The sequence below is a fragment of the Carcharodon carcharias genome, chromosome 14 (genome assembly GCF_017639515.1).
Source record: "Carcharodon carcharias isolate sCarCar2 chromosome 14, sCarCar2.pri, whole genome shotgun sequence".
NCBI lineage: Eukaryota > Metazoa > Chordata > Chondrichthyes > Lamniformes > Lamnidae > Carcharodon > Carcharodon carcharias.
The window spans coordinates 96,188,911-96,214,138 of NC_054480.1; the positions used below are offsets into that span (position 1 = coordinate 96,188,911).

The 25,228-nt window shown below is 42.5% G+C and overlaps 1 protein-coding gene across 4 annotated transcripts in view; it reads right to left on the reverse strand.

Annotated features, from left to right (window-relative positions):
* Positions 1-25,228, reverse strand: part of LOC121286832 (scaffold attachment factor B1-like) — an 84,192-nt gene that overhangs the window by 17,307 nt on the left and 41,657 nt on the right. For all 4 annotated transcript variants that reach the window (XM_041203905.1, XM_041203907.1, XM_041203909.1 and 1 more), the window contains 4 exons: positions 22,481-22,524; positions 16,580-16,722; positions 6,348-6,507; positions 3,928-4,025 (listed from right to left, as the gene is read on the reverse strand). In XM_041203905.1, coding sequence (XP_041059839.1) covers positions 3,928-4,025; positions 6,348-6,507; positions 16,580-16,722; positions 22,481-22,524 — 445 coding nt within the window. The remainder of the gene's footprint in view (positions 1-3,927; positions 4,026-6,347; positions 6,508-16,579; positions 16,723-22,480; positions 22,525-25,228) is intronic.

Consider the following 25,228-nt stretch of genomic DNA (forward strand, 5'->3'; position numbering starts at 1 on the left):
CTTTGATGAAATGAGAGAGAAGGTGGGTGAGTGTAATGTGACTGATGTTGAGTATATGGCATTTGATAAAGTACCTCATAATCAGCTTCTTAGCAAAGCTGACACCCATAGGCTTGAAGGGAAAGTGATTGCTTTTCAGATGGGGGGACTTAGGCTGAGTGTGCAGTGGTTATCTCCCAGATATTGGTGTTGGGACCAGGAGCACAGGCTGGTGATAAGGGCAGACGGGCACTAAATAGTTTAAAAAACCAAGACTCCGTTGGGGGGGGGGGGGGGGGGGGGGGGGGGGGGGGGGGGGCGGTGCACACAGGATGGGTGTGGTCTTTGAAGCTGCCAGGACAAGTGGGAATATGGCAAATGGAAAACTTGGTTTTAGTATATACCAAGTATTGTGAGGGACATAGTACAAAAGCAAGTAAATTTTACTAAATCTTTATAAATCACTGGTTAGGTCTCAGTTGGTGTATTGAGGCCACTCTTGGCACTTCACTTTAGGAAGAATTCCAAGGCCTTTTCAGGTGCTGAGATTTACAAAAAATGGTACTAGGATACAGGACTTCAGCTATGAGCAGCGACTAGAGGAACTGGGCTGCTTCTCACTTACAGCAGAGAAGGTTAACGAAGATTGAATAGGTATTCAAAATCATGAAAGATACAGTAAATAAGGGGAAATTGGTTCCAGTGCCGGAAGGGCTAGTAAGCAGAGATGACAGATTTGAGATAACTGGCAAAAGAACCTATGGCAGCATGAGGGAAAATATTGTTACGCAGTGAGTTATGCTGAGGAGGAACAAACTGCCTGAAATAATGGTGGAAGCAGATTCAATAATAACTTTCAAAAGTAAAATTTACTGAGCAATGGTGGGGACAAGGGGTGGGAAAGAATAGAGGTGTGGGGAAAATTGGATAGCTTTTTCAAAAAGCCAGAGCAGGCACGATGGGCCAACTAGCCTCTTTCTGTACAGTATCATTCTACGATTCTAACATGTGAAAAGGATTCGGAGGAATTAGTGGATAGATTCCTAGCAGTCTGTACAAAGTACAATAGTAGTATTTAGGATTGTGGGCTTTATGTCACACAGAACATCATAAAAATCAAAAGATTTGATATATATATATATATATATATATATATTTATATTATATTATCTCCAAATACAGTAAAATAAGTAGTTCTGGTAGTTCTAGGGGTATTCAAGAGCATTAAAATGCTCTGAGTTGAATTCTGAGAATCTGTTCATTATGGCCCTGAGAGTGAGGGAACATGGGATGAAAGACAGAAAAGGGAAAGTAAATGAGCTAATCAGATACATGCATGGGCTGGTCAATGTTTGGAAACTGACTGCCCAGTGCAACAATCTAGACTTATATGTGCATCTGCGAAAAGAAAACATCAACTGAGGGATGCTGCTGAAATGTGCATTGTAACTTTGAACTCACCGGCTAGCCATATGAACCAAAATGATCTTTTCTGATCCTGGTCATTCCTACGTTCCAGTACTATGTCCCACACAATACTTGGTAAAGACTAAAGTGTGGTATCCTTGTTTAAAAATGGTATCAAAGTCAGTGAAAAGAGATCCCAAGACCCTTGACTCACTGCAATTTTCCATTCCAAAATAAACCACTTTCACATATCAATATGATGGATCAGTAACAGAATCACGCAGTGCAGAAGAGGCCCTTTGGCTCATCGAGTCTGCACCGACATGTGAGAAACACCTGATCTACCTACCTAATCCCATTTACCAGCACTTGGCCCATAGTTATGAATGTTATGACACGCCAAGTGCTCATCCAGGTAATTTTTAAAGGATGTAAGGCAACCCGCCTCCACCACCCTCCAGGTAGCGCATTCCAGACTGTCACCACCCTCTGGGTAAAAAAAGTTTTTCCTCACATCCCTCCTAAACCTCTTGCCCCTCACCTTGAACTGACCCTCGTGACTGACCCTTCAAATAAGGGGAACAGTTGCTCCCTATCCACCCTGTCCATGCCCCTCATCATCTTGTACGCCTCGATCTGGTCACCCCTCAGTCTTCTCTGCTCCAACGAAAACAATCTCTCTTCATAACCTAAATGTTTAATCTCAGGCAATCTCCTCTGCACCCCCCTCCAGTGCAATCACATCCTTCCTATAATGTGGCGACCAGAACTGCACACAGTACTCCAGCTGTAGCCTCATCAAGGTTCTATACAACTCCAACATGATCTCCCTACTTTTATAATCTATGCCTTGATTGATCAAGGCAAGTGTCCCATATGCCTTTTTCACCACCCCACGAACATGCCCTGCTGCCTTCAGAGATCGATGGACACACACGCCAAGGTCCCTTTGTTCCTCAGAACTTGCTAGTGTCATGCCATTCGTTGAATACTTCCTTGTCAAATTACTCCTTCCAAAGTGTATCACAGGAGCATCAGAATGTTAGAATTAAATCTTAGCAGCATACTGTGATAATTTTATTGCAGAGATGTAATTCAGTGATTAAAACTACAGTAAAATCTGTCTCCAAATCTTCTACTTGAGTTAGCATCACAAGAATTTTACTCAAATCTGATTCCTAACAAAAATCAGTGACCAGGAATACTCCAACGTCCAACCAAACTCACCATTAAAATACACAAACAGATGCAAGGTAATCGTCCATTTTCATTTGTAACTTTACATTACTTATTGCACACAAGTACTAACAAACCAACTGTACATTCTGATACAGTACTGCAGGAGGTTGTCATTTGGTCCAAAGTCTGCACTGGCTCTTTCGAAAAGTAATCGAGCTAGTTGCACTGCCTTGCTCTTTCCCCAAATATCTCTGCAATATTTTTTCCTTCAAGTATTTATTCAATTCCCTTTTGAAGGTTATTATTGAATCGGTGTACACCGATCTATCAGGCAATGCATTCCAAATCCTAAACTTGTGTATAAACGTTTTTCCACATATTACAACTGGTTCTCTTGTTCATCACTTTAAACCTCTCCCCTCTGGTTATTAACCCTTCAGTCACTGGAAACAGTTTCTCTTTATTTACTGAACCCTTTAGCATTTTAAACACTGGTCAAATCTCCTTGGCCTTCTCTGCTCCATGGAGACCAGCCCCAACTTCTCCAGTCTATTCAAGTAATTATACTCTATTCCAGTACACCTCTTCCCCACACCAGAGCCTTCACAGCTTTCCTAAAGTGTGATGCCCAGAACTGTGGCCTAACTAGTATTTAATTAAGGCTTAGCACACTGTCCCAGTTTTTGTTCTTTACCTCAATTCATATGGCCTGAGATCCAATATGTGTTATCTGTTGCTTTAAATTGCTCTGTCACCTGTAAGATATTTGCACAAACATCCTCTTTGCTCACCTCCATTAAAAATTGCAACATTCAGCATGAATTGTCTTACTAAAATGTATCACTTCACACTTTCCTGCATTAAATTCCATCTGCCAAGCAGAATAAATTTGCTTTTGGACTGAAATAGTTCAAATTTTAGCACCATTTCTGGCTATAACCAGGGTGAATATTGCAGGTTTGCCCTTTACAAAACATGTACGATTATAAATTCTTTCCCTTCTAAATTTCATGAATTACTTCCCTCATTTCTCAGCTCCTGAAGGAGTCAGTACCAGGGGTAACAGTTTGACAGATGCTGAGAGTTAAAACAGTTCATGCTGGTAGTCTAATTCAATCCAACCAAGCTCAGTGACATCCTCAACAAGCAGATATCGATAGAGGAAACCAAAACCAATACCCTGACCTGGGTTTTGAAGTAATTTCAGCACTCCACTGATGCCTGGCTAAGATCAGCTGGCTAAGCAGTGACTAAGAATCAAATCCTGGACTTTGTCAGTCTGTATGCTGCAACACAGTTTTTTTTTGTCAGGGCAGCTATCATCTTCCAGTGATCTGAAAAGCAAATTGAAACCATATTTACCTATCATCATAACGCCTTTTCAGAGTTTGCTCATAGCGCATCTCACGGAAAAGCTCTTCCTTCTCTCGGCGTATTCGCTCCTGTTCTCGCCTCCTCTCCTGTGGGGAAGGGACACAACAGTGGTATAAACGAATACATGCTTCATGACAGTACCTCCTTAAAGCTAACCTGCATGTGAATCATGTCATTTTTAGTAAGATTAATAGGGATTCTACTGTTCCTGGCTCAATATTTGTACCTGTCCAAACCAGTTCGGAAGGAACTTCAAACTTTTAAAAGTACCAGTAAATCACCACATGCTAATTTACAATATTCTCCCAGCCTTCCTTTCGCCCCATTCATTTTCAGTTGGTGCCGTTCAGATCCTTATCCAAGTATATCAATCTTTATGAACATTATTGCTTATCATCTATTAATACTGCTGAAAAGAGAGACATATGCCGAAGCTTTTCATTTTGCACTTATCAGGACAAACACAAGAATGCTAAATTCAAACAATCACAACAATTTATACCACAAGAGAAAACGGATGCTGATTTGTTGGCAAGTTGACTGGCTGGCCAAGCGTTGCCATGGAAAAAGCAATATGGAACTACTGGCTCCTCAAGCTCCTGGGTAATTCAAAAAAGGCACAAGGCTTGAACTGATGTTTGCAGAGAACGGGTCCCTATGTACAAATGTATGTCGCTTCTCACAAACATAAATGAGCCCAACTACTCTATTCCTTCTGTATTTTATTACTAGTCAAATTCCACTACACCGCTCATAATTTTCCACTCTAATTCTTTCAGAAAACCCGTTTTTCACCATCTTCCGCTTCTTTTTTCTCTCTATCTACCTGGCTTTCAATTATTCTTTCTCCATTTCTTACCTTTCAATGCCAATATAAGCCTGCAGCCAGACTGTGAGTGGTGCAGAAATGGTCTCGTCCCTTTCTCTAATTATGAAGCCATACTTCTATTCTCTTGCATTAGCATAATTCTGAAATTCCCTTCAGAATAGCCCAACTGCCATGGAAAATTATCACATTATAGACAAGGACCTCATTCTCATGACAAATAGAATGGTAATTGAAATAGCATACGCTAGTCCGGGGGGGGAGGTGAGAGAAGATGATCATTAGTATGGTGCTTTGGGCATTCTATCATAGAAAGGACAGCAAATCTACAGATCACATACGGTACTGATTCACCAGGACGATGCCAGGGATGGAAAACTACAGCTACAAAGCTCATGATACTGGGACTTTTCCCAGTGGAATGAGGAGGTTAAAAACATAGGACTTAGGAGTAGGCCATTCGGCCCTTTGAGCCTGGAGCATGAGATCATGGCTGATCAGGTTGTGGTCTCAATTCCACTTTCCAGCCTGCTCCCCATAACTCTCAACTCTCATACTTATCAAAAGTCTGTCTAACTCTGCTTTGAATAAATTCGATGACTCAGCCTCCACTGCTTTCTGGGGAACAGAATTTCACAAACTACCTTCTGAGAAAAGATGGACAAAAGAAAAGTTAGCAGATTTAATAGATATTTTTGAAACTGAGGGATGCTGTTCTTTCCTTTTTCATTCCCTATCATTTTTGAATATTTCATAGCAAGGAATGTTTAGTTCCCACTTCCCTCTGGATGAGGCCAAGTTTCTGTTCTTATTATATCACGTTAGCACCTCGAATTCCTCAGGTTAATGTATATTGCATGGTGTTTGCAAACAAGGATAGGGTTTTTTAAAACATTTAATCTTAGGATGAGAGCCAGCATGAGAGCCCATCTCCAATTGCGCTTGAGGTGGTGGTGGTGAGCTGCCTTCTTGAACCACTGCAGTCTGTTGGGTGTACACACACCCATAGGGCTGTTAGGGAGTTTCAGGAACTTGGCCCAGCAATAGTGAAGGAAGGGTGATAAGGGTTCCAAATCAGGATGGTACTTGGCTTGGAGGGGAACTTGCAGGCGGTGTTTTTTTCATGCAAAGGAGCCTTGGCGAGTTGCTGCAGTGCACCTTGTAGATGGTACTCACTGCTGCCACTGTGCACAGGTGGTGCAGAGTAAATGCTGTCTTGATGTCAAAGGCAGTCAATCTCACTGCGCCTCTGGAATTCAGCTCTTTTGTCCATGTTCTGACCAAGGCCATGAACAAATCTGGAGCTCAGTGGCTCTGGTGGAACCCAAACTGATCAGTAAGCAGGTTGTTGCTGGGTAAATGCTGCTTGATAGCATTGACAACAATTTCCATCACACTACTGACGATTGAAAATAGACTGACACGGCGATAATTGGCTGGATTGGACCTGTCCTACTTTTTGTGGATAGGTTGGGCAATTTTCTGCATTGTCAGGTAGATGCTGTTTTTCCTAATCATGCACCTTTCCATTTAGACAACTGTATGTTTTCTCAAAATCTGCCCTTTAGTTTCCTTTCCTTACCCCTTCTATAAGCAATCTTTCTCTTTCCAGTGCCTCTCGCTCCAGTCTCTCTCTTTCAAGACGCATCCTCTCAATCTGCAGTCGGTCTCGTTCCCTTGCCAGCATCTCTCTCCCTTCCCGTTCCCGTCGGCTTTCTCGCTCCCACATCTCACGTCCTCTGCTGCGAAAAGAAAATAAACTCATCAGGATTCATAGAATCTTAAGGGCAGAGGAGATCATTCAACCCATCAGTTCTTTGAAAAATTATCCAATTAGTCCCATTGCTCCATTCTTTGCCCATAACACTGCAAAATTTTCCTTTTCACATATTATCCAAATCCATTTGAAAATTATTACTGAATTTGCTCCCGCCGCCCTTTTAAGCTGTGCGTTCCTGATCACTGGCTGCATATTTTTTTTTGGATTTGCCAATTACTTTAAATCTGTGTCTTTTAGTTACTGACTAGTTATTGGAGAAATATGAGGTGATGCACTTTGGCAGAAGGGATAGGGAGGCACAATATAGATTTAATGGCACAGTTCTAAAGAATGCAGGAACAGGGAGGCCTTGGGATTCATACGCACAGATGGCAGGACATTGACAGAGGAGCTGGCAAAGCATAAAGGATCTTGGGCTTTGAAATAGAGGCATTGAGCACAAACACAGAGAAGTTATAAAGCCCTGGTTATTGCATCCAGTTCAGGTCACAAAACTTTAGGATGTGGAGGTCCTTATGAAGGTGTAGAGATTTATCAGAATGGTTCGAGGGATAAGGGAATTTAGAGTCACAGACTCAAGAGTCATAGAGGTCTACAGCACAGAAAAAGGCCCCTTAGCCCATTGAGTCTGCGCCGGTCAAACAACTATTCTAATCCCATTTTCCAGCACCAGGCCCATAGCCTTGTATGCCATGGCATCGCAAGTGCACATCCAAATACTTCTTAAATATTATGAGGATTTCTGCCTCTACCACCCTTTCAGGCAGTGAGTTCCAGATTCCTACCACCCTCTGGGTGAAAAAATTCTTCCTCACATCCCCTCTAAACCTCCTGCCCCTTACCTTAAATCTAGGCCCCCTGGTTATTGATCCTTCCACCAAGGGGAAAGGTTCCTTCCTGTCTACCCTATGTCCTTCATAATTTTATACACCTCAATCATGAACCCCTCAATCCCCTCTGCTCCAAGGAAAATAACCCGTCTATCCAATCTCTCCTCATAATTAAAATTCACCAGCCCAGGCAACATTCTGGTAAATCTCCTCTGCAATCACTCAAGTGCATACACATCCTTCCTATAACGTGGATTCCAGAACTGCACACAATACTCCAGCTGTAGCCTAACCAGCATTTTATACAGTTCCAGCATAACCTCCATGCTCTTATATTCTATGCCTCATCTAATAAAAGCAAGTATCCCATATGCCTTCTTAACCACCTTATCTACCTGACCCGCTACCTTAAGGGACCGGTGGACATGCACACCAAGGTCCTTGGTACTTCCCAGGGTCCTACTATTCATCTTGTATTCCCGTGCCTTGTTTGTCCTGTCCAAGTGCATCACCTCACACTTATCCAGATTAAATTCCACTTGCCACTGATCAGCCCATCTGACCAGAGTGTAGATATCTTCCTGTAATCTAAGGCTATCCTTCTCACTATTTACCACCCCACCAATTTTCTTGTCATCCACCAACTTACTGATCAACCCTCCTACATTCAAGTCTAAATCGTTTATATATGCCACAAACAGCAAGGGACCCAACACCGATCCCTGTGGAACCCCACTGGACACAGACACCCAGTCACAAAAACACCCCTCAACCATCACCCTCTGCTTCCTGCCACTCAGCCAATTCTGCATCCAATTTGCCAAATTGCCTTGGGTCCCATGGGCTCTTACCATCGTTATCAGTCTCCCATGCGGGATCTTGTCAAAAGCCTTGCTGAAGTCCAAGTAGACTCCGTCAAATGCATTCCCCTCATCTACACACCTGGTCACCTCTATGAAAAATTCAATCATATTGGTCAGACATGACCTCCCCTTAACAAAACCATGTTGACTGTCCTTGATTAATTCCCATCTCTCCAAGTGTAGATGAATTCTGTCCCTCAGAATTGCTTCCAATAGTTTCCCCACCACTGAGGTTAGACTAACTGGCCTGTAGTTCCCTGGTTTATCCCTTCGTCCCTTCTCGTACCACATTGGCTGTCTTCCAGTCCTCTGGCACCTCTCGTGGCCAGAGAGGTGTTGAAAATTATTGCCAGTGCCCCTGCTATCTCCTCCCTTGCCCCACTCAACAGCCTGGGATACATTTCATCCAGGACTGGAGATTTATCCACTTTTAAGCCTGCCAGACTACTTAGAACCTTATCCCTTCCTATGCTAATTTCTTTAATTATATCACAGTCCTTCTGCCTGATTTCCATACCCACATTTTCCCTCTCACCAACACAAAGTATTCATTTAGAACCCTACCTACGTCCTTCCGTCTCCACACAAAACTTACCATTATGTTCCTTAATGGGCCCTACTCTTTCCCTAGTTATCCTCTTACTCTTAATGTACTTTTAAGATAGCTTTGGATTTTACTTTATTTTACCTGCCAATATTTTTTCATGCCCCCATTTTGCTCTCCTAATTTACTTTTTAAGTTCCCCCCTACACATTCTATACTCCTCTAGTGTTTCCGCTGTTTTGAGCCCTTGGTATCTGCCATAAGCTTTCCGTTTTCCTCTTTAACCAATCCTCTATATCCCTCGACATCCAGGGTTCCCTGGATTTGTTGGTTCCACCCTTTATTTTTACTGGAATATGTACTCTCCCTATTTCCTTCTTGCATGAGTCCCAGGGCAGATTTACCCAAATGTAGCTGCTCCTGGTCCATTCTGGCCAAATCATATCTGATCTTATTAAAATCAGCCTTCTCCCAATTTAGAAGTCTGATTTCTGGCCCATCCTTGTCCTTTTCCATAACAACCTTGAATCTAACGGAGTTGTGATCACTATCTGCAAAATACTCCTCCACTGATACCTCTATCACTTGCCCAGCTTCTTTCCCTAAAATTAAGTCCAGGACCTTCTTGAATAACAGTACCACATTGGCTTATTCAAAAGTCTACACTCCTGTACATATGTCTCTTGTAGAACCTTCTTAAAAAGCTCTCCTGGACGCATTTTAAGAATTCCGCTCCCTCTAAACCTATCACACTATGACTAACCCAGTTAATGTTGGGCAAGTTGAAATCCCCCACTATTACTACCCTACTATTTTTACACTTCTCTGAAATTTGCCTATATATCTTCTCTTCTATTTCTCTCTGACTGTTTGGGGGCCTATAGTACAGTCCCAGCAATGTGATTGCTCCTTTTTTGTTTTTCAGTTCTACACATTTATTAAGGTTAGGCGAAGCTGAGATGGTTTCCCTTGGAGCAAGGAAGATTGAGGGGAGGTTTGATAGAAGTGTTTGTAACAGGTTTAGGTAAGGTAGAAAAAGAAACATTGTTCCCATTAACTGATTGTACACAGATTTGAGGTCTTGGCAAGAGATACAATGGTGATGTGAGGAAGAACATTTCTACACAGCAAATGGTAAAGGCCTGGAACTTGCTGCCCATGAGGATAATGGAAGTGGAGATAATCAATAATTTCAGAAGGAAATTGGATGGGCACTTGAGGGAAATAAACTTGCAAAGCTGCAGGCAGAAAGCATGGGAACGGGACTGACTGGACTTCTCTACAGAGTGTCGGCATAGACAGGGCCCTCAACCGTGTCTGGCCCATCTCCCGCGCATCCGCCCTCACGCCTTCTCCTCCCTCCCAGAAACATGATAGGGTCCCCCTTGTCCTCACTTATCACCCCACCAGCCTCCGCATTCAAAGGATCATCCTCCACCATTTCCGCCAACTCCAGCATCTTCCATTCACCCCCACCCCAGCGGCATTCCATAGGGATCATTCCCTCCGGGACACCCTGGTCCACTCCTCCATCACCCCCTACTCCTCAAACCCCACCTATGGCACCTCCCCATGCCCATGCAAAAGATACAACACCTGTCCCTTCACATCCTCTCTCCTCACCGTCCAAGAGCCCAAACACTCCTTTCAAGTGAAGCAGCATTTCAATTGCATTTCCCCTAACTTAGTCTACTGCATTCATTGCTCCCAATGCAGTCTCCTCTACATTGGAGAGACCAAACATAAACTGGGCGACTGCTTTGCAGCATTCCGCAAGAATGACCCAGACCTCCCTGTCACTTGCCATTTTAACACTCCACCCTGCTCTCTTGCCCACATGTCTGTCCTTGGCTTGCTGCATTGTTCCAGTGAAGCCCAACGCAAACTGGAGGAACAGTACCTCATCTTCCAACTAGGCACTTCACAGCCTTCCGGACTGAATACTGAATTCAACAACTTTAGGTCTTGAACTCCCTCCTCCATCCCCACCCCCTTTCTGTTTCTTCCCCCTTCCTTTTGTTTTTTCCAATAATTTATATAGATTTTTCTTTTCCCACCTATTTGCATTATTTTTAAATCTTTTATGCCCTGCTAGTCTTTCCACCCCATCCCCACTAGAGCTGTACCTTGAGTGCCCTACCATCCATTCTTAATTAGCACATACGTTTAGGTAATATCACCAACTTCAACACCTCTGTGTTCTTTTGTCTGTGACATCTTTTGATTATCTGCTCCTATCACTGCTTGCTTGTCCCTACAACCACACCACCCCCCCCCCCTCCACTTCTCTTCCCCACCCCCCCAAACCAGTTTATATTTCACCCCTCTCCTTATATTCACTCAGTTCTGTGGAAGGGTCATGAGGACTCAAAACGTCAACTCTTTTCTTCGCCACCGATGCTGCCAGACCTGCTGAGCTTTTCCAGGTAATTGTTTTTGTGTCGGCATAGACTCCTTCTGACTCGATAACTCTAACAGGCTGTGGGTGCTGGGGTTCACATGGGGCTTTCAAGTCTGAGATTGACAGATTTTTGCTTGCTAAGGGTATCAAGAGATATGGAATCAAAGGTAGATGGAGGGAGTTAGGCCAATCAACATGATCTCACTGAATGGCAGAACAGGCTTAACTGGCTAGAGTCTACACTCCTGTACGTTTGTCTCACTGCCTCCTACATTATTCTATATTTGAGTTGGAAGATCTTTATGTAGTTGACAATTAAGAGATAAAATGCAGTCAATTTGCATATTTTCTCCAAGATCACTCTCAGCATGAAGGCACTGCTAAGTTTTCACTCTTGCTACAAAGCATGCTTAGTTTCTCAACTTATTTTGCAACCACAGAAAGCCTTTATTGTCATCTAGGATAAGTGCTGCAACTCAGTCATACACAAACTTCTGCCTTTTCTTGTGAGAGAGTGCAGCAACTAACTTTATTCACTTGGCTATACTAGTGGCCTGTACTGTTATACAGCCCCACCATTTAACGGGCACACCTGTGAGAGTGCGATTTACCCACTGTACGGAAACAGGGCAACACAATGGCAGTGCTCTATAGAGATTCCCAACCAGGAGGTTTTTAAGTTGGTTTGTCTCAATATAGTCCCCCATGTGTTGCTTTTTCTCATCAGTAGTCTACCCTGTGTATTCCGATGACTGGAACAGTCTCAGATACAAAGACAAGCTCTCTCTGTTCGACGCAGTGAGTGGTCTGACAGACAGGTGGTGCTGAGTGGGAAACTTACAGCAGGTGGGGAGGCATTCTGAGCCAGTTACAGCTGAACACAGCCTAGCCTCCTGGACAGACACAGGTTCCTCACATCACTGGAGCCTGAAGGGAGCAGCACGTGATGAAAGTTCAACTTTTATTTTGAGTATTATTAATTGCAATGTGATTGGATGAGTTCCTCTGCACATCGCTAGCTGCTGATTTATCTGAGTGACTTTTTTTTTCTTAATTGCTTCTAAGTTCACAGAAATAAGTCACTTTTAACTATTAAATAAAATAGAGGGGAATCAATCTCCCTGAAAGCTAAGCTAGTCTCTGTGCCTGTGACAAAACTGTAATAAATCAGGGTCCGATGTGATTTTCTCATTCAACTTCTTCAGCCTGAGTTAATAAAGACACTATTACAGTTGTCCTCATGCCTCAAATCCGGAGCTTCATATTCATGGGAATATGCGGCTGCAACAGACATTATATCCTTTGATGATGCCACTGGCTAGTTATGAAGCGGTAGAGAGAAGAAAATGTGGGGGTAGTGGGGGGGCTTGCTGTGGTTGTCACTGAAAGAGTTATGGCAATGAGGTTGAGTGGGTAGAGTTGCTTAGGGTCCTGTTTATTTCTCCATTTTTCTCGCAATGTCTAATTGTAATTATTATCATTCCCCAATGAATCTCTGAAACCTTCCAAATTAGAAATATTTAAGACAGCAAGTAACGTATGAGACGAATAATGTTTCTTTATTGAACAAACTAGTTAATGTTAAAGAAGCAATGAAATCCACAATAACTACTGCGGATAACAAGCTTGTAATCTCATCCTTAGTGGCATAGAAAATTGCTAAAGCAAAAAAAAACAATTGCTGAGGAGTTGGTATTGCCATGTGAAATTATAAGGGAAATGTTTAGAGAGCAGAAGAGCAAGGACAAACTGAATAACTGCAAGATGTAAGAACTCAATGTTTTGCCCAGGGTTAAAGAGTTGATGCATTCAAGAGGGAACCTTAAGTCTGGAAAGTTCCTGCCTATGAATGGACTACAAATATGTTTGAATCCCTGCATTCAAGGAAAAAATGTTCTTTGTTGAGGTAATAAACTACATGAGGCAGTGGCATAGTGGTATTATCACTAGTAATCCAGAGACCCAGGGTAATGCTCTGGGGAACCAGGTTTGAGTCACGGGTTTGAATCAATAAAAATCTGGAATTAAAAGTCTAATTATGACCATGAAACTATTGCTGATTGTTATAAAAACCCATCTGGTTCATTCATGTCCTTTAGGGAAGGAAATCCTTACCTGGTCTGGCCTATTCTGACTCCAGGCCCACAGCAACGTGGTTGACTTTTAACTGCCCTCTGAAATGGCCAAGCAAGCCACTCAGTTGCATCAAACCACTATAAAGAGATAAGGAATGAAACCGGACAGACCACCCAGCATTGACCTAGGCACCGGAAACAACAAAGGCAAACTCAGCCCTGTTGACCCTGCAAGGTCCTCCTTACTAATCCTAACACCTGGGAGCTTGTAACAAAACTGGGAGAATTGTCTGACAGACTAGTCAAGCAACAGCCTGGCATAGTCACTCTCACAGAATCGTACCTTAAAGATGATGTCCCAGATTCCACCAACACCTTCCCTGTGTGTGTGCTGTCAACGTCCGACTCCAGACCCCATGAAGTCTCATGGCATCAGCATCCCCACCACCGCAACCCATTCCAATAAATGCCGGCCTAGTCAGTGATGCCCACACCTCGTAAATTAATTTTAAAAGTTTCAAGTCCCTTGCGTGAGAATACTGAAGCTAAACTGCCTCCCTCTTTAGAAGAGCCCACTAACATTTCAGGCTGCTCCCTCTGAACTAAATGCTGCTGGAGATGTTTTGTTGAAACTGCTCACATACATACAAATGAGTAGGCCACTCTGCCCTCAAGCCTGCTTTGCCATTTAATAAGATCATCGCTGATCCGATTGTAACCTCAACACCACATGCCTGCCTATCCCCATTAACCTTTCGCCCCCTTGTTATTCAAGAATCTATCTAACTCTGCCTTAAATATGTCCAAAGACTCTACTCCCCTCACCTTTTCAGGAAGAGGGTGCCAAAGGTTCTCAACCCTCAGAAAAAAATTCTCACCTGTCTTTAATGAGCGACCCTTTATTTTTAAACAGTGACCCTTAATTCTAAATTCTCTCATGAGGAAACAGCCTCTCCACATCCACCCTCTCAAAGACCCCTCAGGACCTTGAAGGTTTCAATTAAGTTGCCTCTTGCTGTTCTAAATTCCAGTGGATACAAGCCTAACCTGTCCAGCCTTTCCTCATAAGACAACCTGCCCATTCCTAGTATTAGTCTAGTAAACCTTCTCTGAGCTGCTTCTAACGCAGTTACATCTTCCTTTAAAAAAGGAGACCAGTACTGTACACAATACTCTGGATGTGATCTCACCAATGCCCTGAAGCATAACCTCCCTACTCTTGTAATCAATTCCCAGCAGTGCTGGTGTTGCTTCTTCCACAACACTGAAATTATCGGTCCCGTTTAGTACAATCTGCTTTGCGAAACTGGACCTTCAGTAATGACACCAACTAAAACAAAGTACTAAGCCAGTAAGTTTCGCATGAAGTAAAACAAAAAGTAAGATAGTTACTTGGTAGTGGAGAACTTGCATATTGCTGCAAAAGGACACTTTGCGGCTTTTTGCCTTGCACTCATCAGGACAGGTGCAAGAATACCAAATGTTAAAGGGAATAACAATTTATACTGCATGAGGAAAGGGTGCTGATTGATTGGCAGGTGGACTCTGATTGGTCAAGGCATTGCCCTGGAGAAGGCAACAGGGAACAGTTAGCTTTTGTTTAAATACAAAAAAGACATGTTGACTTTGATTCATGGAGGCATTGCCATGGGGAATGGATCAGGGAACAGCTGTCCCCTGCACTTTTGAACCTTTTTCATTTGAATAAAAAGGTTGAAAATACTTGTTCTACTTGCAGGGGACAGGATGGGCCGGCCAGACATTCCAATAATTGGTGGATCCCATCAAACAGCATGTCCCTTTAGCTATTTAAAACAGGCAGAGTTATTGACTATACTCAACCAGCCTGTGCTTGCAATACTCAGAATATAGCATCCATCATTAGATGTGAGTCTGTGATTGGATAGCACTTACTGAACAATTTGAAGTGTGCTAAGAATTATACCAACCAGTTTAAGATCATCAGTTGAGCTCACAATGTGGCTCACTTTCGCTTGTTAGAAGCTACATATATTTACATGCAGGGTCCTGCCCTCTGCAAACAAAGAATATGCCCAGGAATTGCACCATTTTCAATTGAGCAAAAGCACGAGGGACAACTGTTCCTTGCCGTATTTCTCATGGCAATGCCTTGACGAGAGCCGACTTGCCTTTTTCGAGTTTAAAAATAACTTGGGGGAATAACTGTCACCTGGTGCATTCTCCACGGCAACACCTTGACCAAAGTCCACTTGTTAACCAATCAGCATTCTTTTATCATGCAGTATAAATTGCTGCTCCCTTTGAAATTCAACATTCATGCGTCTGTCCTGACGAGTGCAAGGCGAAAAGTTTTGATAGCAATAAAACATTAAAATATATTCAAACGTACTATCTGCATAACTAATTTTCATACTGAAAAGATTACTAGTGTCACAGTGAGCCTCCAGATTTTGTTTGTAATATGGGAGAGATCCTGGGAAGCAAAGAAGTTGATAATCCCTGCTCTACTATACACTGTATATCACTACTGAAGAAACCAAAGACTATCCAAATCGTAATCCCACACCATTTATAACAGATTAGAACGATTTAAATAAACAACTTGACATTAAGGTGTTACTTCTATTTATTCTTGCATTCAGTAGATGTTAATGAGGTGTGAACACAGCTGTTAACTTATAAAATAAGTTGAGCTTTCTGCTAAAACACAACCCAAATTGACTTTCATGCAAATGGTTAATGGCTTTCGCTTTTTGGTTGATGTAAGCAACTGCCCCTTTTAGTGGCTGGATATTTGTGGGGGATGAGATTGTAGTTTCAATAAAAGGTCTGCAGGAAATGTGTAAACACCATTCTATGAAGTTTCTGCATGTCATCCAAAGTTACAGCAGCTGTAACTCAGATGTTTCAACCCCACTCTAGCAAACACTGATGAGCTTCATTGTCGCCTTTTAACATTGCTACCTTAGCTGTGTGCACTTTCAGCTTTTGTGTTATAAACGTAGGGCAAAGCCCAAGTACAATCTATGAGCTGAGGAGAGGCGGTGGGGTGGGGGGGTGTGTGTGTGTGTGTGTGTGTGTGTGGGTGTGTGTGGGTGTGTGTGGGTGTGTGTGGGTGTGTGTGGGTGTGTGTGAATGAAATGATGGGGGTGGGAGGGTGAGGAATGCGATTTGACGAAGTTCTCAGTACTCCTGATATCTATTTTGAATTGCTTGTCCCTCAGACATTACATTGTGTTCTTAATGTGCAACTGCCCCTAAATTAACATGCAGAATTGCATCATTTTTCTCACTCAGAGCAAGGGAGTAGAGATCATCAATTCAGCAAGTTGAACTGACCTGTGTCGCTCAATTTCCCAGAAGTCTCTCTTATAGTCCCAATGGCGTTCTCGCTCTCTCAGTGCGATCAGTTTATCAAAGGATACGAAGTCTCTTCCTCTATCTCTACTGTGAGATCTTCTGTGACGACTCCTGGACCTTGTCTGTTTTCCAATAGAAATAAAGTAATTGAGGGTTAACTCCAGCCTAAGACTGAATTCATTGGCACTCTAAACCCTACAGTTGTGCATGTTATTTTGAACAATGATCTAAGTCTTCTGCAATTTAAGTCCAATATAACCATGTCAAACCAGCAACGCATAATCTGACTTTGGCTGATACATCATTTGCAAAAAGCACACCACCTGAAGTAAGTGGACAATATCCCATGACTCCTGTCAGCTTTGCTGTCCAACGGAATACTAGATATTTTGCACTTCAAGCCAGCCGCTGAGTGACTTAAAGCCAAGATTGCATCAAAACCAACAATAATCATAAACATCTGATGAAGATAATCCCTACCATCTTTCAGATGAGAAATTAAATCAAAGCCCTGTCCACCTGCCCTCTTTGATGGATATAAAAGATCCCATGGCATTATTCAAAGAACAGGAGAGCTCTACCTGGTCTCTGGTCCAATATTTAGCCCCCAACCAATATCAATAAAACAAATGAGGTCATGTACCTCACAGCTGTTTATGTGACTCACATGTGCTGCTATGTGCAAATTGGTTGCTACATTTCCTACATTACAACAGTGGCTACACTTCGAAAAGGTACTTAATTGATTGTAAAGTGCTATGGGATGTCCTGTGGTCATGAAAGGGAGCTGGCGAGAAGAGGGCCGCGAGACAGGGAGCCGGCAGCACCTAGGGGAACGGGCAAGTGGAGGGCCCCGAGGCAGGCAGTCAGTCAGTCCATTCCAGTCTGTGGCTCCAGAACAAACTGCCCATGTTCTGAGAAAAAACAAGTTTGATGTCACAGGAAAACAGGTAGTTGATTGGGTGGTGAATATTCCTCTTGTCTATCTTTCAAAAAACCTGGGTAATTTTAGTAATTGGAAGGTTTTATTAGTAGGGGAAGCTTTACTAATAGTAATAAAGCTTATTAGACTGGCTGGTGAGTTTATTTCCCACTTATCTTTGCTAGCACATCTCAATTGGGGCAAATAGAACATTTATCGAAATAATATAAGCACAGACAGAAGTAGAGAAATTAATTTAAATTTATCAGTAAAATGATTAAACTTTTAAGAAAATGGCAGGGCAGGTGATGTGTGACAGCTGCAGAATGTGGGACTCATGGACACCAGCATGTTTCAAGGTTCAAGGCAAATATGCCTGCAGTAATTGTCTGTTGCTGGAGCTACTTTGGCTCAGTCATTGAGCTGGAGGCTGAGCTGCAAACACTGCAATACATCGTGGAGGGGGAAAGTTACCTGGACACTGTTCCAGGAGGCAATCATATCCCTTAGGATAGGATGGCCTGATTTGGCCTATGGTCAGGGACAGGAGGGTGTGTCTGCTAGCAAGGCAGGTAAGGGGACTGAGAAAGAAGAAGTGGAGGAGCCTCTGCCTTTGCAATTGTTCAACAGGTCTAAGGTTCTTACAGCCTGTATGAAAGAAAGTGGGGGCTGCAGGGTGAATGATTAAACTGACCATGGCACCATAGTGCAGGAAGCCAAGGGGGAGTTAATAGGAATGTAATGGGAATGTTAATAGAAATAGGTAGTCAGGAACAGAACAGTCAGGGGGACAGTTCTCTGCAGCCAAGAAAGAGAGTTCAGAAGGCTGTGCTGCCCGTCTGGTGCCAGGGTTTGGGCCATGTGCGCTGGGCTGGAGAGGAGCTTGCAGTGGGAGAGGGAGGATCCAGCTGTTGTGGTCCACGTAGGTACCAACGACATAGGTAGGTCCAGGAAAGAGATGGTTCTTACAGAGTTTAAGCAGCTTGGGCTAAAGAGAAACTCAAAGATAATAATCTCTGCATTATTACCAGGGCCATGAGCAAACTGGCATAAAGTAAGTATGATTAGAGAGATTAATGTGTGCTCAAAGGCAGGTGTGGGAGAAGTGGGTTTCAATTCATGGGGGACTGGCACCAGTACTCAGCAAAGTAGGAGCTGTACCGTTGGGATAGTCTTCACCTGAATCGTACTTGCACCAGTGCTCTAGTGAGTCATATAACTAGGACGGCAGAAGGGCTTTAAACTGAACAGTGGGGGCAAGGGATCATGTGAGAAAAGATGTGATAAATTCAGAGAGGGCAAGAAAGCAAGGGAAATGACAATCAGTGTGTGGCAGGAAGGGACAGAGCATGCAAACTTAAGCATTAAAGTAACAACTTTAGGGAATAGTGACCATATGAATTTTACATGAAGTTTTAAAGTGAGTTAGTTCAATTTGAAGCTAAGATCTTTAATCTTGTTAGGAAATAGAGATGGGTTAACTAAGATATATGCGTTTGTGTGTTAAACTGAAAAGTATAATTTATATTTTTTTTATTTGTGGGTTAAAAAGTGAAACTTGGGATCTAGTTTAATTTTATAGTGGAGACAGCAGGTCTAAAGCTCTGTTTGTATATCTGCATTTCTAAGGAATTTTATGACTGTGGAAGAGAAATTAAAGCAACAGGGGTCCAGAGAGGGTGACCCACATCCACAGAGAGAGGGAGAGGGAGAAAGCAGCAGTTTGTGTTCAGTTGGAAGAAGGTACCAGAGCAGGCAGGGCATGAAAAAGGACATAACAAGTCTCAAACTAAAGAAGAAAGTGCCCAAATCCAAGGGAGTGGAACAGGGAAGGTCCCAAGAAGACCCGCAAGTCAAAGGAAGGGCTGGAACATGAAAAAGGTCCTGTCAAGTGAAGTTAAGAGTGAGGAGCAGAGGAAGGCTCCAAGCTTTAAGGAAGAAGGGCTGCAGGAAGGACATTTAAAGCAAGAATGGTTTGTGATAAGTCAGAAGAACGAAAGAGACAGTCTGTAATTCTTTACCATGGGCATGTGAAGCAGTGCTGTACTGTTGAATGCTGAGTCGGTAAGAGTGCATAGAAGAAAGCTTGAATGCATGTCGTGGCCCAGGGGAGAGGAAAATCAGGAGGAGAGTTTGAAACTCTGGAGGGGGGCCCTTTTGGAAGGCATCTGAGAGAAAACGTCAGTTTGGGAGAAGATTTCAAAGCAAGTTCTTTGTAAGTGGAGATTGGAAACCCCCATGTGTGAAAGGCAGAGTTCAGAGAGACTGATTAGCTCATGGTGTAACAAGCGTCGGTGGGGGGGGGTTAGTTGAGGAGAGATGTGTTTGGCAGGTCGCCTAGTGGTTTACATGGGCAGTGTACTTACTGTGAACAATTGTGAGTATAAGATAGCTTTCGTAACTTGTCTTATTCTTACAAATCTGCATACATCTGTAAAGGTATAGTTGTGAGCGAAGGTGTATTGTAATATAGTTCATCTTTTCTTGTTAAATAAATGTTTTATTCTTTTGTTAAAAGTTCATCAGCTGGCTATTGTTCAGTAGCCACTCTCCACGTAACTAAACAAAAAAAAAAGTTAGGATCCATTAAGCCGGGTTCCACCCCAGGATGAGGCTTGTCCAGTAGTAACATCAGCTGACAAAATGAATGGGCAAGAACAAGGCAGATGGACTATAATGTGGAAAAATGCAAAGTTATCCACTTTGGTAGGAAAAACAGAAATGCAGAGTATTTCTTAAATGGTGAGAGGTTGGGAAGTGCTGATGTCCAAAAGGATCTGGGTGCCCTTGTTCACAAGCCATCCGAAAGCTAACCACAGAACCATAGAAAAGTTACAGGAAGAGCTACATTCAGCCCATCATGTCTGCACAGCCAAAAAAAAGAGAAAAAAGTAACTAGCCGCTCATTTTAATCCCACTTTCCAGCAACTGGTCCGTAGCCTTGCCAGTTACAGCATTTCAGATGAGTTTAAAATGTGTTGGGCATTTCAACCTCAACTACCAACTTAGGGAATGAATTCCAGACACCCGATGACCCTCTGGGTGAAAAGCTTTTGCTCATATCCCTTATAATCCTTCTACCAATCACCTTAAATTGATGTCCTCTGGTAACTGACCCCTCAGCTAGGGAAAACAAGTCTTTCCTGTTTAGGCATCTCGATTAGGTCACCACATAGCCTCCTCTGTTGTAAGGAAAACAACCCTTGCCTATCCAATCTTTCTCATAGCTGCAACTTTCAAGCCTTGGCAACATTCATGTAAACCTCCTCTGCACTCTCCAGAGCAATTTTGTCCTTCCTATAATGTGGTGACCAGAACTGAGTACACAATTCCAGCTTGCGGAACAGCTTTATACAGTTCTATCATTACATCCCTGCTTTTGTGTTCAATAGCTCCCCAAATAGAAGAAAGCATTCCATATGCTTTCTTGACCACCTGTCCTGCCAACTTCAAAGACCTGTGGACATGCACTTGCAAGGTGTCGCACTTCCTCAGACCCTCTCAATAGCTTCCCTTTTAGTGAGTATTCCCTTCACAAAAGAATTACCTCGCACTTTTATGGATTGAATTCCATCTGCCACTTCTCCACCTGCTCAACCAAACCACTGATGTCATTCTGGAGTCGACAACTAACCCCTTCACTATCAATTGTGGCCAATTTTTGTGTCATCTGCAAATTTCCCAATCATGCCTCCTACATGCAGATACAAAAAGCAATTAGAAAGGCAAATTGTATGTTTGCATTGACTGCCAGAGGATTAAAGTGCAGGAGTAAAGATGTCTTGCTGCAGTTGTATAGAGCCTTGGTGAGACCTCACCTAGAATAGTGTGTGCAGTTTTAGCTTCCTTACCTAAGGAAGGATATGCTTGCCATAGAGGGAATACAACAAAGATTCACCGGACTGGTTCCTAGGATGGCGGGATTGTCCTATGAGAAAGTTTGAGGAGACTGGGCCTGTATTCTCTAGAGTTTAGAAGAGAGGTGATCTCATTGAGACATACAATATTCTTACAGGGCTCAACAGAGTAGATATAGGAAGGATGTTACTTTTGGCTGGGGGATCAAGAGCAAGGGGACAAAGTCTCAGAATAGGCCATTTAGGACTGAAATGAGGAGGAATTTCTATGCTCAGAGGGTGGGGAATCTTTGTAATTCTCTACCTGAGAGGGCTGAGGAGGTGTTGTCATTGAGTACGTTCAAGGCAAACATTGATAGATTTCTAGATATTCAAAATATCAAGGGATATGGGGATAGCGTGGGAAAATGACATTGAGGTAGATCAGTTATGATCTGGTTGAATGGCGAAGCAAGTTCGAATGGCTGAATGGCCCACTCCTGCTCCTATTTCTTATGTTCTTATATCAATACAAATTCATTTCTTCTTATATCCACCTATGCAATCTAATCTTGATCATTGACATAGATTCTGCCCTAACCACTAACCCTAGAAGTTAATGACAACACCCATAACTCTGAAGGCTTTTCTCTTGTCTATTTCTCTGGCATTTAATCTTGTATGTTGTTTGTTGAACGTACTATTTATAAGAGATATTAGTTTTGGGTCTTCACAACAGAATTTTTTTTTTGAAAAGTCAATCAGAAACAAACCGCACCTATACTTAAAGAAAACATGCTTACAAAGGGAAAGGAATCAAACAATTTCAGCCTATGTCACATTGTGTTTGATCTGGAAAACCCTGGTGCCCAAAAATGACAAAATTAAATTCAGCAGCCCTAAACAAAGAACGATACGCAAGATGTTGCAACTACTCAGATTAGCTCAACATGATGCTCCTCTACACTTCAGGTCACAGGAACTATAGTGACAGGGTGGCAAGTATGCCTCTCACTCCTTTCAGCTGCAGCATACTGCAATCCAGGCAACCAACAATGACCCTTTGCATTCAGCTCCTGTAACTGTAAAACCAGAGTGCTTTTGTATGGCTCAAGGACCCACCCTTCTTCTTTCTCGACTTCTTCTTCTCACCGAGCCTCGACTTCCTAGAGAAAAATCAGAATGGAAGGCACTCACTGAAAATGCAATCACTCCTGTGCTTTTTATTCCACACCAAGCTTGACTTATGGTATTTATTGGGCACACAACGCAGTTTCTCACTCTTAATGGGTGATGGGTTGTGAATTAACAGCATCAAAATAAACAGATTTTTGCTAGTAGTGCTAAGTTATTCAGTCTGGAGGGAGATACACAGTGGTATCCCCCAGAGATGGATATTCAGGTCACTGCTTTTTTTTTTATGTATATACTGTAATGATCTGGGCTTAAATATACAGAGCATAACTTCGAAGTTTATAGGTGATACAAAACTCAGAAATATAGTAAACAATGAGAGCTTTGACAGATTTCAGGACACAGGAAAACTGGTGAAATGGACAGATATACAAATTGAAATTTGATACAGAGAAGCGCAAAATTATATATTTTTTCAGGAAGAATGAGGAGAGACTATATTAACTAAATGGTTATATTTTAAAAGGGGATGCAGGAAAACAAATCAGGGGGTGTATTATACTAATATTTGACAGTGACAGGATAAGTTGAGGCTCTTAAAAAATATGGGATTCTTAGCTTTCTTATACTGACAATATTGTACAAAATTAAAGTTATGCTCCTTCAAAAACATCGCCCAAACCTGCAACCTCTAACGCTTAGAAGCGCAATGACAACAGATGCACAGGAAAACCTCTTCTGGCAGTATCTTATCAAGTGGCGACACACACCAATGGACACATGGCCTGGATCATAGGAATAGGAGGTGACCACTTATCCCCTTGAGCCTGTTCTGCCATTCATTTAGATCAGGTTTGAGCTGTATTTTAACTTAATCTACCTGCCTTGGATCTATAACCCTTAATACCCTTGACAAAAATCTATCAATCTCAGTTTTGAAATTTCCAATTGACCTAGTCACAGCGTTTGTGTGAAGAAGTGCTTTCTAACATCAACTCTAAACAACCCCAGCTAGAATTTTAAGATTATGCCTCCCTGATCTGGACTCTTCTGCCAGGGAAATTAGTTTCTCTCTATTTTATTCGATCAAATCCTTTTATCTGAAAGCCTCAACTAGACCACCTCTTCATTTTCTGTTTTCAAGAAAATACAACCCTTCTTATAATTCAACCCTTTTAGCCCTAATATCAATCAAACCTGTTACTTCAATTGTATCATAATAATGAATTCAGCCACAATACCAGATTTCATCTCACTGCACCAGCATTGGAGAAAGCCCCATTTTTAAATAAAAATAAAAACTTTCCTGTAGAAATCTGATGATTATACTTAGGGCACCCATTACTCTGGCCACTGAGACTACACAGAATTTGTCCTGTGCTGATTTTCTCCCCATTTTCTTCCTGTAATTCATTGGATGGCTACCTATTGTTCTAGGTTTAAATAATGTCAGTTGACATGGAACTTCTATTCCCCATTATTGGAAAATGCAAGTCACCTCTGGTATAGTTTATATACTAGGCAGGCAACTCAATTATCTAACCCACCTAATTTCAGCTTCTTAATTAGTTCACTTTATCCAAATCACTGTTCTCAGCTCAACTGATCGAAGAGCAGCTATCAACAGTGACCCCCCCTTCATTCAGAAGGTACAAGTCAGGAAACTGATGGAATTTTCTCTACTTGTTTGGCTGAACGGGACTGTAACAACATGCAGTTGAGCAGCAGAAAGGAAGACCCAGAGGCAATTACCATCAGTTAGAACAGCTATACAGCCTGTGTCCCCCAGAGCAGCCGACTTCTAATAGAAATCAAAGTCTGACATCACAGGAAAGCAAATAAGTGGCTGGTTGGTGGATATTTTGCTTATTTATCTTTTAAACTCATTTTTGACTCACCTTTGGGGAGCAGAGAGAACTTGACCTCCGGGAGACACCTCGACTCAGAAGCAGATAAATGAGAGGGCGGGGCTCAGGGCCTTCGCTTACCTTCAAGGAGCAGAGAGAACTGGACCTGACCTACTGGGGAGCTCGCTGAGTTTCAAACAAAAAAATCACTGACATCACAGAAAAACCATAAGTTTATTGACTGGTGAGAAACTGCTGTTAGGGAGTGTCTTTAAATAGCTTAAACTTAGAGAAATATGATTTTTAAATAAGTAGCTTAGATTTAAGCAAGAAACACAAGCAAGAGGGAAGTAAAGTTAGGTCATGGCCAAGTAAAATAAAGTAATATAAGTAAACCAAAGTAAAATAAGTTAACATAAGTTAAGTTTAGGCATGAAAAGGGCAGCTCAGTTGTGTGGACTGTGCTTCCTGTAGTACGTGGGAAGTCATGGATGCTACCGGTGATCTAGGCAACTACATGTGCAGCAAGTGTCACCAGTTGCAGAAACTTGAGCTCCGGGTTTCGGAGATCGAGCAGCAGCAAAAGTCACTGTGGCACATCCGTGAGGCTGAGAGCTACGTGGATAGCACATTCAAAGAGGTAGTCACACTGCAGCTTAGGAGCGTGGGACCTGCTCACTAATTGATTTTCCATTTTGGATACTGTTGAGGGACTTGGTTCCTCAGGGGAGTGGAGTCAGAGCCAATTTTGTGACACCCAGGCGGCTCAGCTGTACAGGAGGGGAGGAAGAAGAAAGGAAGGGCAGTAGTGATAGGGGGAAGAGACAGGCATTTCTGTGGCCGTAGACATGGATCCAGGATAGTATGTTGCCTCCCTGGTGCCAGGGTC